At 35.9% G+C, this 11,955-nt stretch overlaps 1 protein-coding gene across 2 annotated transcripts; it reads right to left on the reverse strand.

Annotated features, from left to right (window-relative positions):
• Window positions 1-501: 501 nt before the first annotated feature.
• LOC113045626 (elongation of very long chain fatty acids protein 1) lies at window positions 502-10,833 on the reverse strand. Of its 2 annotated transcripts, none has more exons than XM_026206106.1 (8): window positions 6,049-6,327; window positions 4,555-4,646; window positions 4,152-4,342; window positions 3,528-3,608; window positions 3,172-3,228; window positions 2,889-2,994; window positions 2,489-2,628; window positions 502-1,254 (listed from the first exon to the last, which is right to left on the reverse strand). In XM_026206106.1, the coding sequence occupies exons 2-8, from the start codon at window positions 4,613-4,615 to the stop codon at window positions 943-945; spliced, it is 948 nt and encodes a 315-aa protein (XP_026061891.1). In that variant the 5' UTR covers window positions 4,616-4,646; window positions 6,049-6,327; the 3' UTR covers window positions 502-942. The 2 variants fall into 2 exon arrangements, with proteins under 2 accessions (XP_026061891.1, XP_026061893.1); XM_026206108.1 differs by lacking the exon at window positions 6,049-6,327 and adding an exon at window positions 10,616-10,833 and having other exon boundaries at window positions 943-1,254.
• Between the last annotated feature and the right edge of the window lie 1,122 nt (window positions 10,834-11,955).

The following is an 11,955-nucleotide window of genomic DNA, read 5'->3' on the forward strand; positions in this document are numbered from 1 at the left end:
TTATATTTATAACGTGGTTTTTAAAGCTTGTAAATGGAATAGTGTATCGCCATGTTGGCAAACTAAAACCACAAACGTCAAGTATGGAAGAGATGAGCTTTGAGACATAATTGCTTTGCCTGAACATGCACTTGAGCTCTATGAAAGATTTGGTGATTTCCGTTTTTTTTTTTTTTCAAATGGAAAACAGAAAGCTCTTGACATGGTGTTATTGTGAATACATTGATACTAGAGATCAGTGAATTAATAAAAGGTAAACATCCAAGCATTACGGACATAGCATATGCAAAAGAAAAGAAATGAGATTCACACTTTAGTGGACCATGTTGCATATGAATTACAATCTAATGTAATTTCTGGATTGTCTCATATTGAAAGGGAAGTATTCAAAGTTCTTTCCAGATGTACTAGATATTATGTTTAACAGTATATGAAGAAGTGCCAGTAATGTAATGCAAACAACGTTTAATTTTCAAATAAAAATCCACCTCACAAACAGCATAAAACAAAAAATACAGTTTATTATAAAAAGCATTTATCAACTGATAAGTAAGAAACAAGCTCTTAAAAAAAAAACTCATACATTTCCAATAAACTGTGAGAAAATATTTATTTACAGTCAAGTGTGGGTTAGGTTTGTGAAAACTGTACAGTGTGCAAACAACTGGGAGACTCATATGCCAGGAAATAAAAAGCTAAGGTCAAGTGGATTTAACCACAGACACATGATGTCAGGTTTCAGAGTGACGTCAACGATTTAGGTGGACGAATTCTCTTCATGCATAGTGCCCCCCGCCCCACCTCCAACATCTATAAATAACAGGAAAGGGGGACCCACTGCCAGATCCAATGTGCCTTTTCATCTCCCATGCAATCCTAAAAAATGTTAATTTGACAAAAATTATCTAACAACAATGTCTCTAATGTTTCTGATTGGCCCATTTAGACCTCCTTCACTTTCCCATTGTGGGCAAATCCATTAGTGTATTGCACAGTGCCATTTTCCAAGTGTTTGCCATTGGCCACTACCACTGGCTCAATTACAGTGGTAATGCCGTTCTGTTTGGGTTTGTCCTCAGTGGAAGCAGGTAGTCGCTTTCCCTTTATGTAGGCCTGGATCCAGAAATTGGAGAAGAGGACGAAGAAAAAGATGCCATAGATCAAGATGAGATGAATGAAGATGGGAACTTGGTATTCACACTTTTCCATAAAGTAATACTGAGAGATATGGACAGTCAACAGCACAAACTGAATCTGGAAAATACAACAGAAAAGAAATTATTGAAATGACAATTGCATTAAATTGGAAGACAAAGTATAAATTATAAGTTTACTTAATTTATATGTACCATTCTGATGAATCACTGAAGCAAATACAGTTAAAAAATACATTAAAACAAAAGTTAACCCAAAAAACGTTTACCCAGAAATTACATCACTTGTTCACTGATGGATTCTCTTATGGGTGCTTTCAGAGTAAGATCTGATAACAGCTGGTAAAAACATCACAATAATTCACACGTAATCCACGACTCATGTTTTGTGAAGCAATAAGGTGCTTGCGAAGCAAAAAGCTGCTTGTTAAAATAATTTGAAGGAAATTTGATGTGTATCTGCTTACCCCCAGGGCATCCACGATGTAGGTGACTTTGTTTCTTCAGTAGAACACAAACAGAGATTTTTAAAACAAATTGTTGCAGTCTGTCAGTCATATAATGTAAGTAGATGGGAATCACGGCTAAAACATACAGTTGAACAAACATTCATTTATTTTGTGTCTTTACACATCAGTGTATCGCCACGAGCCGCAGGGTTTAATTTGGTTTTGTTTGTGTATGTTTTATGACTCTCAAAGCCGTGATTCCCACTTAATTGCATTATATGACTAACAGACTGCAACATTTTGTTTTGAAAATCTCTGTTTGTGTTCTACTGAAGAGACAGTCACCTACATTTTGGATGCCCTGGGGGTAAGCAGATAAACATCAAATTTTCATTTTTGGGTGAACTATCCCTTTAAAAACTTTTTACTGTTGTTTCTCGCTATAATTCATAATCACGAATCATCCACCCATTTTGACCTCTCATATCAAAATCCATTGACACATTTGTTTAGAAATGTTTTGAACTGTTTTCGCTTTCAATGGCGCTTGATCTGTGCATTGATTCATGACTTTTTCACTAGAGAAGGGAATATTATGGATAAAAGGAGTCATATTTCAGGCAAAAACAAATAGTTTAAAGTTAATGATGGATTCTTTTATTACAAACACACAGCTTTTTGCTTCACATGATGTTAATTGATGGACTGGAGTCATGTGGATTACTGTGATGGTTTAATCAGCTGTTTGAACTCCCATTCTGACGGCACCCATTCATTCCAGAAATGTAATTCAAATTTTCTCCAAATGAGTCCGTTTTTCAGCAACTTTTGTGGAATATTCCTTTAATTACACAAGTTTTAGAATTGAAATGAGTTAACACTAACCAGTTGGATTGCAGTCATGTACTTTTTCCACCACAGATACTTCTGGAAGCGTGGCCCTGCAGCAGCCAGACCATAGTAGGTGTACATGATGACATGGACACATGCGTTCACCATAGCATGAAAAGAACCCATGCCACCCGCTGTCATTTTAACATGAAAAGACATAAACGGAGCAAATTAAACTGGACATCTTTGCATATACAGTAACAAATTAATGTCACCTAATTTCACAGGCTTCTAAAATGACAGTTTTTTGTGTGTTTGGTTTTATGAGACACACACAGTTTAAGTTTAAGTAGTTTGGGTCACCAGTTTACATGGCCAATATACAATCAAGAGTCTTGAAGCAAAACCATTTAATAATTACTGAAAGCAGTGACAGCAGCACTGATAGACTCACCAGGAGTAAGAGTGATGCCCCACCACCAGGTCCAGGGTAAGACCGAATGATGAAAGATATGCAGGAACGTGACCTGACTGTGCTTCTTTCTCAATACAAAAAACACCTGGATCACAGACACAGTTCTTGTTAACTCATGTAACAAATCATCCTGAAGCCACTGTACTGTATATTGTGCCTATGCACTTGAATAGTGTACATTATCCTATTCCTATACAGCAACGCATCATACAAATAATTTAGAGCACTGATAATCACAGCAAGATAGGAATACGATCCTTACCGTATCTAGAAGTTCAATATATTTGGAAAAATAGAACAACCAGGCTGCCCGAACCATCTGAGGATACAATGAGAAACACGATTCGTCACAATATACACAATTGTTTAAAAGTTTAGGGGTGGTAAGATTTTAAATGTTGTTGCTATATGTCTTTCTTATGCTCACTAAAGCTGCATTTGCCAATAATACTCCAAAATAGGGTCATCATTTTAATATATTTTAAAATAATTATTCAGAAATCAGTCTAATATGCCAATTTGGTGCACAGTAAGCATTTCTTATTATTATCAATGTTGAAAACAGATTTGCTGCTTAATATTTTCTGAGATTCACAGTGGGACATGAAATAAACATACTCTGAGAGCTTCAGGACTGCTGGAGGGGTCACAGAGGTCACATCTCCAGGTGTACGTAGTTCCCCAGCCAGACATCAGGAACTGCATCAGACAGATCAAAAATTATACACAAGCACAACAATATGGTAACATGGTCTTTTAAAATTGCCATTATTTAGTCACCCTCATGTCATTCCAAACTGAGACTTTCTTCTATGTAATGCAAAAGACGTTTAGCAGAATGTTCACACTGATCATCCTCATATAATGAAAGTGAACAGTGACCAAAGGCTGCCCAGCTTCAAAAATTACAAAAAGTAAACGCATTATAAAAATGGTAACACTGTCAGTCTGGTTGTGGCATAAGTCTACTTTTACAGTGACTATTTATCAGAAGTGACCATTCACTTTTATTATATGGACGAGACCAGCGTAGAGATTCTGCTTAACATCTCCTTCTGTGATCTACAGAATCAGATGACTGTTATAAGGTTCTCTAATGAATGATGGTTAGTAAAAAGACTCCGTTTGAATCAACTGTATCTTTATTCCTCTGGTGGTTCTCAGTTCTGCTAAAGCTATGAGATGCAATACCTTGAATTACTCTCCCAAACATGCATTTAAATGAATGAAAGAGTGTCCTACCTCATAAACAATGTATGCGTTGAAGGCCACCATTGAGAAATTATAGACAATCATAGCTGCGTTGAGGTGGAAAGGTTTCCGATTGGTCATGTATCGTGGTCCCACATATAAAACGAAGATGACGTATCCCAGCAAGATGAACGTCATCTCAATGGGATTCTGCATCAGCGGATAATCTCGCACCCTGGCATCTGCGCAAATTACACAGCAACATTAAACAAGCACTTATTACAGCAGATTTCACATTACCAGTGGCCGAACTCTAGCGCTTTTTACAACAAACGAGTAAAGCTACAACAAATCGTAAAGCTTTAGTAGTTTTGTATGTGCATAACGCATTAAATACGCCAGTGTTATCGATGGTTTATGTTCATCTAAAAGGCATAATGCCATAAACTCTTACCAGTTCTTTTCAGAATATAGTCGTAGATCTTCAAGATGTTTGAAAGCACCTCTTGAAACATCTTGTCTTTATTTCTTCAGACAGCCAATAAACTGGAGGACATTAAGAAATGTGTTAAAACAAGCTGATCAGACAACATCAATCCAGCTAGTAAAGACTGAAAGACAGTAGAGGCAGAGTCAACAATGAAATCCCAGCAAAAGCAAACAGGAAACAGCTGGCCAAGTGAACCTGAGTGGTACATGAGGTTACCAAAGCTGAACTATTACCATTACACTCTTTGGGAATAAAGCTGTCACTGGGGTAATAGACTCAAAAGTACAAAATTCTACCTTTTGAAAGGATGCTGCCACTTTTTTTCCCCGAGTGTACTACAATATTGTAGTGTGATCAGAACATGAAGGTTGTTTTTAATCATAAATGGTAACCTAAAAACTTGATGTAGATGTATAATTGATATAGATGCATAGAACTGGTCACAATTTTGCATTTACTAGCTCATTGCGTATTTAATAGTAAATGCCTGTGGAAAAATAATGGAAAACTATATAAAACAAGACACTGTTGAGCTGTTACAGTTAAAGCTGCTGAAAACCAGACCGTTCATTACCACTGTTCTTGCTCTGTATGTTAATGTTGAGTTGCACAGAGAAGATTGAACGGACTGTCTCTATAAACTATTAACTTAAAAGGGGGAGTTTCGCAACAACGCTCATTTTGGAAGATGCAAAGAACATTTCTAGAAACTAGTTTTGCAATGGAAAGTTTCAATGGATGTTAAAGGCTGGTCATTGAACCGGAGATGCTAGTAAAGAACCAGCCAAACAGAACAAGACTATGTGGGTTGATGTTCGGCAGGAAAACAATGGACTAAGCATACTTAACAGACCCTTCACATCTAATGCATCACCACCGGTTTCATCAGAACATAACAGAACCACCATGAAGGCAGCAGAAGTTACAAAATATGAGACAACTCTTACTGTTCTCTGAAAGCTCATGCTCATAGGATCATAAAAAGTTTCTTAAAGGGTTTTTAAACCCCTCACTATGGTGTGAGCTCTGAATTCATACCAAATTATGCATAAAAACTCTGTAAACTCATTCACAACGAACGACTAGTGCAACAGTGCAGAGCCAGTCAAACTGGTGAGGTGGAGAAACAGAGATATTTATTCTGTCATAGAATCAGATTAACTCGCTAGAGGGGAACTGCTAATCAAAACATAACAATAAATCACAGTCAATCCTATATACACACAGAGAGAGAGAGAGAGAGAGAGAGAGAGAGAGAGAGAGAGAGAGAGAGAGAGAGAGAGAGAGAAAGAATCAGAAACGGTTGGGATCACAAACTGAGCGGATCTAGCTAGTGTCTCATCACATTTCCCAGTCAGTCACCTACCCCACGGTCAAACTACAACAACAAATAATTTGTGAGGGATTCCAATTCTTAATACATTTGATTAAAAAAAAAAAAAAAGATTTTGAACTTACCTGTTGTCTTTCTGTTGATTCAGTTAACCCCAGCCAAAAATAAATAAATAAATAAATAAATAAATAAAAAACTAACTAAAATAATACTGCCCCACAGGAGCAAATAAATGGATAATAGTCGAAATGAACTTTGGTTCTTCCCCGTGTCCTTTATCTTTCCTTTCAGCAGTTTTCACCAGTGAACGAATGAATGGAGGAATGTATTCCAGTGGGAGTTTTACCAAGGCAGTGACAGGCCGTGCTCCCTGCCCAATATAAGCCTGAGCAGCAGCTCATTCTAAAGAGACAACACCCTCCTGGTTTCATCGGAGAGGAACCGCCCTCGAAACTCAATAATTGGCTCTTGAGAGTGAGGCTGGTCTCTGATTGGCTCTGATACTGGTCAGGTTTTTATTATGCATTGGAAGTAGGCGAGAATGGAGCAGGGACTGTTCAACAGTGAAAAAGTCTTTTGTTTCCCTTGGCTTAAAAATATGGGCCTATCCAGCGAGAGTAAGACCAATACACAAATACACAAAAAAATGGGAGAAAATTATTACGATAATAATAAAAAAATAATATATCATACTAACAATTAGCTGGGTAAAAAGCAAATAAATAAAATAAATCATAACGTGTAACGTAGGTATTAAGCAGATTAGGGTTGTTTTAGTAATATGTTTTTTATGTTTTGAGTTAGCTGTTTTTTTATTTTAAGTTTATTTAACATTTTAGCCTTTTTAAGGTTTGCAATTTTTGCTAGTTTCATATTTCTGTTTGGCTTCATTTTTTTAGTGATTTTTGTATTTTACACATATACAAGTGAAATATTCAGCTTTTTCAACGTTTGTAAAGTTTTTCCATTGAATTTCTTACTATTTTACTTCATCTCTATTCATGAAAAATATATATTTTTTTACATTTTAACTAAGAACGACCACACAAACATATTTGCTTTGCAGTCACTCTTTTCTAAGAAAAATATATCTAATATAAAATTAAATGAATTGGTTTACTTTCATGTCTGAAGGTATAATGCTTATGGATAATCTGGGCCTATATTTCAATTTATGGCTAGAATTGCTACATCGCAGTGAAACACATTTTAAATCTTAACAGCAACAATGACACATTTGTGTAAGTCAGTGATCCCTCTAACTGTAAGACTCCATGTGGCATACGTTCTACACAGGGACATTAGCAGACAGTTTCACTGGGTTCCTGTAGCACTGGTCGGACCCGTTCCTCAGACGTTGAGGACAGGGTGTGGGATCCGTCAAACTGACGCACTCTTGCAGCAGTCCGGGAGGAGGTGAAGAATGACAAAAATCCTGACATGAGTGGGGAGTCTCTGTGCTCAATTCATTTTCTCACAAAAAGCAGTTTGATAACTGACACACTGAGTGCTGTGACAAAACACTAAAAAAAATAAAAATAAAATTAGATTCAATCAATCACACTTCAAGTCTACAAAAATACACATTCATACCCAGGTAATCTCATCATTTATCATTTGTGACTAAAATACCCTGTTATACAGAAAAAGCAGGTTATTTCCAATACGACAAATTCCACATAACCAACAAGTCCTGATATGGTTATGAAGAGTTTCGTGAACTTCCTGTGGTTGGGGACAGACACTGAGCTTTTCAGATCAAGAGATGAGAAAAGATAGTACAGATAAACATCCATTGACATATCTTCATGCTTCTCTGGCCATGTAGAGAGACCTTTCCTGAACTCTGTAAACCCTTTAAAATCAAAGCAATTTATTTATATTAATAATTATCCTGACAATCATATATATGCTTATTATAAAAACATAAAAAGATAAGCAGGTATATTTATTTTACTTAGCAACAATCACTGAGCTCAATGACTCACTGTGCATGTCTACAGGACACTGGAGGTACAAAAGGTTAGTTTTAGCATTAAAAAAAAGCAAAAAACAAAATAAAGCAAACAGACTTTAGTTAGTGGAGGTAAGGAGGAAAGGATGAACGACGATATCTGAACCATCAAGGCTCAATCCATAGAAAAAGCATTTTACGACGAACATACAACTACTGTAGCTATTAGGTAATGTGCCAATAAATAAATAAATAAGTTAGCTGCTGAAGGGGCAAACCTTTGTCAGGGGCAGCATCCTAGCTTCCGGTGCTATTATCATCTCTAATCTTTTTATATAATCAAATAATGATATTGCTATTTATTTAGATAATATATGCATGCAGCTTTACTTTATATAAAACGGTAAGGGGTCGGTAAGATTTAGATTGAAATTATTTCTGAGGCTCTTATTCTCAACAAACCTGTGTTTATTTTTATTTTTATATATATATATATATATATATATAGTTACAATTTGAAATAAAATTCCACTTTAACATACTTTAAAATGTAATTTGTTCACATGTATCATTCAGATATCATTTTAATAATATTAAGCTAATTTGCTGCTTAAGAACAATTTTTTTCATTGTAATTTTGAAGAACAGCATTTATATGATATTAAATTTTATATATATATAATATATATATAAAATACATCCTTGTTGAATAAAAGTATGAATTACTTATAAAAAAAACAAAACAAAAAAAACATTGTACTGATCTTCTAGCGGTTGTTCATTAAAGCTGCATATGTGTACAGTAATCAGAGCAATTGTGAAGTTCTAGGCCTGGGATTTTTATTAGTCACACTCCCATGTGTTACATTCCAAACTGTTATCATCACCTTATTCTTCACACCTGAGGGTCATAAGCAATCTTTTTCTTCACTTCAACCAAACACTTCACTGACAGATAAACTACAACCTTTTGCTATCATCTGTTGACCTTTGACCTTCATTTCCTTTTCCATCACTTCCCTTCGATTCCCAGTACTAAAGTGCAATAACCTAACCTCTTCAGATCAAATTACAGCAGAAGACCATTTTTAGACGTTCTCTAACTTTTAGTCTAACTTTTATCATGTTTTAGAAGAACAGTCCTCAACACAACTAAACCAAGACTCTAAAGGACATTACAGCTAGTGACTCAGTTTAATGAATCAGCTGTCTCTCATTACTCTACTGAATAAACCTTTGCTTCTTGTGTCAGCCCTTGTGACCAAAAACCAAATTAAAGTAATTTTGAATTTTGCTTAAATGGGTGCATTTTTGGTACTCGGACTGATGACTAGACCGAATGGATGCGGTCCATAATAACTGCTATGAACTGCTGTTGAGACTTTCAGAAACAGAAAGGTGCTGAGGGTCTGGCATTCATATGCTAATACAGACACATCAGCAGTTTCTGAAAATAAATTATGCTAGACTCCATTTAGTATCAGTTTGGGCAGATACTGATGTTTTGGTTAAGAATGACACTTGACTGTAGTGCCGGCATCTATCAATGAAAGCACAACCAAAATCAAAGATAGCACCAATTGAAACTTCAGTGATGGATCATCAGGAATGAATAATGAATTTAGTCTGACGACTACAGCAATAGAAAGCAGACAGATCTCGAGCTACACCTACAGGAACTCATTTATGCAACGTCACACTGTGGGTCCCAAAGCAATAATTATGTCACCTACTCAATCACGGATGCTATGCAATTATGACACAGGGAATGTCTTCTGCTTTCTAGAAAAAACAATTAAAAACAACTAATTGAGGTTTTATTTAGATTTTGTACCATTATCAAACTAAAAGGTAGGCCTAGTCCAGATATTGTCCAAAGAAATCACTTAATATTAGAGAAGGCTGAAAGTTTGGACACAGTGAAAATACAATGTGTTATCCAGTTTAAAAAACTGTGAATACCCATGTACTGACAGACAGCTATAATGAAAACTTGTAGACCATCTTGGAGCAGCAACAAACCAGCATTTATAAGTGGTCAGGTCTGTTTGAGGAACATGGGTTGTTGCTTAGACCAGCTAGAAACCAGACGGCATGTTCCAAAACACAGACACCAGCCCAAGCTGGACTTTCCAGTAGGGACATTAATAAAATGTCAATTTGAACATCAAATTTCTTTATAGTAACATTTGCTGAATCTGAGAGACACTGCTGAAACTGAATGCAGCTCTTCCAAGTCTGTAACAAAGCATAATTTAACACCTCTGTCAACTCTTTAGTCACTTAAACCCAATTCAAATCCATTAGCAATGCCATAATGCCCAAGGTTATACAGTAAACCACACGAGACAACATAATAGTCCACCAAAAGTCACATGGTAATGTCAATTAGACTGTTACTTTTTTGCAAAAAAACAATTCTGAACTCAGAAAGGGATAACATGACCATGAAAAAATGTTTTAAATTAATTAACAGACAAATTAATTAATGAAAGAAAGAAAGAAAGAAAGAAAGAAAGAAAGAAAGAAAGAAAGAAAGAAAGAAAGAAAGATTTTCTGTGTAAAGTGCAACGTGGGTTAATACAGATGGTTAACTAACCACAATGCGCCATCTTCCATGGCAAACGATTCAACCCATTAAAACATACTGCATTGCAGAAACAGTATTGTAAAGCCACAAATATCATCTTACAGACTAAACCACGAATAAGTTTAAAAAAAGACAAACTAAATCCCACCTGATCAAACGTGCGTCATGACGCAGGAAACGCTCTGGACGTCCGGAAGGTCTGGATTTTTGTATATATATTATGTTTTGAGACGTTTCTTTTAATTTATTTTGTCACTTAGTTTGTATCAAGGTGTCTATAAAAAGAAGTTTCTGATGAGAGCCACACAACATGATTTATACGCTCTCAAGATGCGTTATTGAGAACGACGTACATCTCATATGACGCTGATGAGCTTAATGGGATCCGTGTGCTGCTTCTCCTGCAGTAGTGACTGACCACCAGAAGGCGCCGCTGTTCTACAGTCAAAACAAGTACATTTCCAATAAATAGTGAAACATATATTTTCTATTGGAATAATATTTCATAAATAAACTAGATAAGAGATCATTGAAAAAATAAAATTTCTGTTCAGCTGTTTGATACTTACCCTAGACAGGTTTTTAATACAATACATACACGTTTGTTTATATCTCATATGTTAAGTTATATTTTTCATTATATTTTTTACCTCATGTATATACAATTTAGTATGACCTCATGAGATGACTCATTTTTATTTCACCATTTTTTTTCTACTTATTTTGTCTTATGTCATCTTCTTAATGTTTTTTTAATTTATTTTTTATAAACATAATTTCCAAAATTGTCAATGTGTCAGACTTGGGTCAGACCTTAAGTCTGACGTCAGTGTGTCAGACCTTATTTTTGTAAATGACACTGAATATTCAAACCTGTTCTAACTTTAAAACACATTGTTGCTAGGCTTCACACAATCTCGTTGTCTCCCAGAGAAACAGCCTTGCAGACCTGTGATATGGATATAGATCAGGCAGCTCACCTCTCTGGTAATTGAGTTCACAGCTGGTAGCTTTACCTCAGCAGACTTCTCACCCGGGAGGGAACAAAGGCCATCCTCTTCCCCGGCGGGTCAGAGTGGCTCATCAATAGCACAGACTTAAATAGATGTCGCAATTACGTGCCTCATGTCCAATGGGCTAATGATTGTCGGGGGCTGTAAGCTCTTTAGTGATGGCAGCCCACACTGTTCATTTATCCCACTGCATCCTCCTCAGATAGCAGAGCTTCTAAAGCTTCTAAACTTTTGTTTGATGCAGAGTATCATGTCCTACACATTCTCATTGAGAGCTTTCAATGCATGACTTTAATATTGTTTGCAGATGTGGGGTGTTATTGATTTTGCCTGATTTGAATTATTTTCTTGCTATATTTTATGTCGCTGACCATTTATTTAGATAAATTCAAATGCAAAAATATACACTGCTCAAATACATTGAGAGAACACTTAATCATTACAGTGTAACACCAAGTCAATGCAGCTTAGGGGA

This window comes from Carassius auratus, chromosome 27 (assembly GCF_003368295.1).
Source record: "Carassius auratus strain Wakin chromosome 27, ASM336829v1, whole genome shotgun sequence".
NCBI lineage: Eukaryota > Metazoa > Chordata > Actinopteri > Cypriniformes > Cyprinidae > Carassius > Carassius auratus.

Coding starts and splice junctions, on each gene's coding strand:
- LOC113045626 (XM_026206106.1), bottom strand. CDS start 4,615: ATGTTTCAAGAGGTGCTTTCAAACATCTTGAAGATCTACGACTATATT. Junction 4,343..4,554: donor CTATATTCTGAAAAGAACTG/GTAAGAGTTTAT, acceptor TAATTTGCGCAG/ATGCCAGGGTGCGAGATTAT. Junction 2,995..3,171: donor ATATTGAACTTCTAGATACG/GTAAGGATCGTA, acceptor TCTGTGATCCAG/GTGTTTTTTGTATTGAGAAA.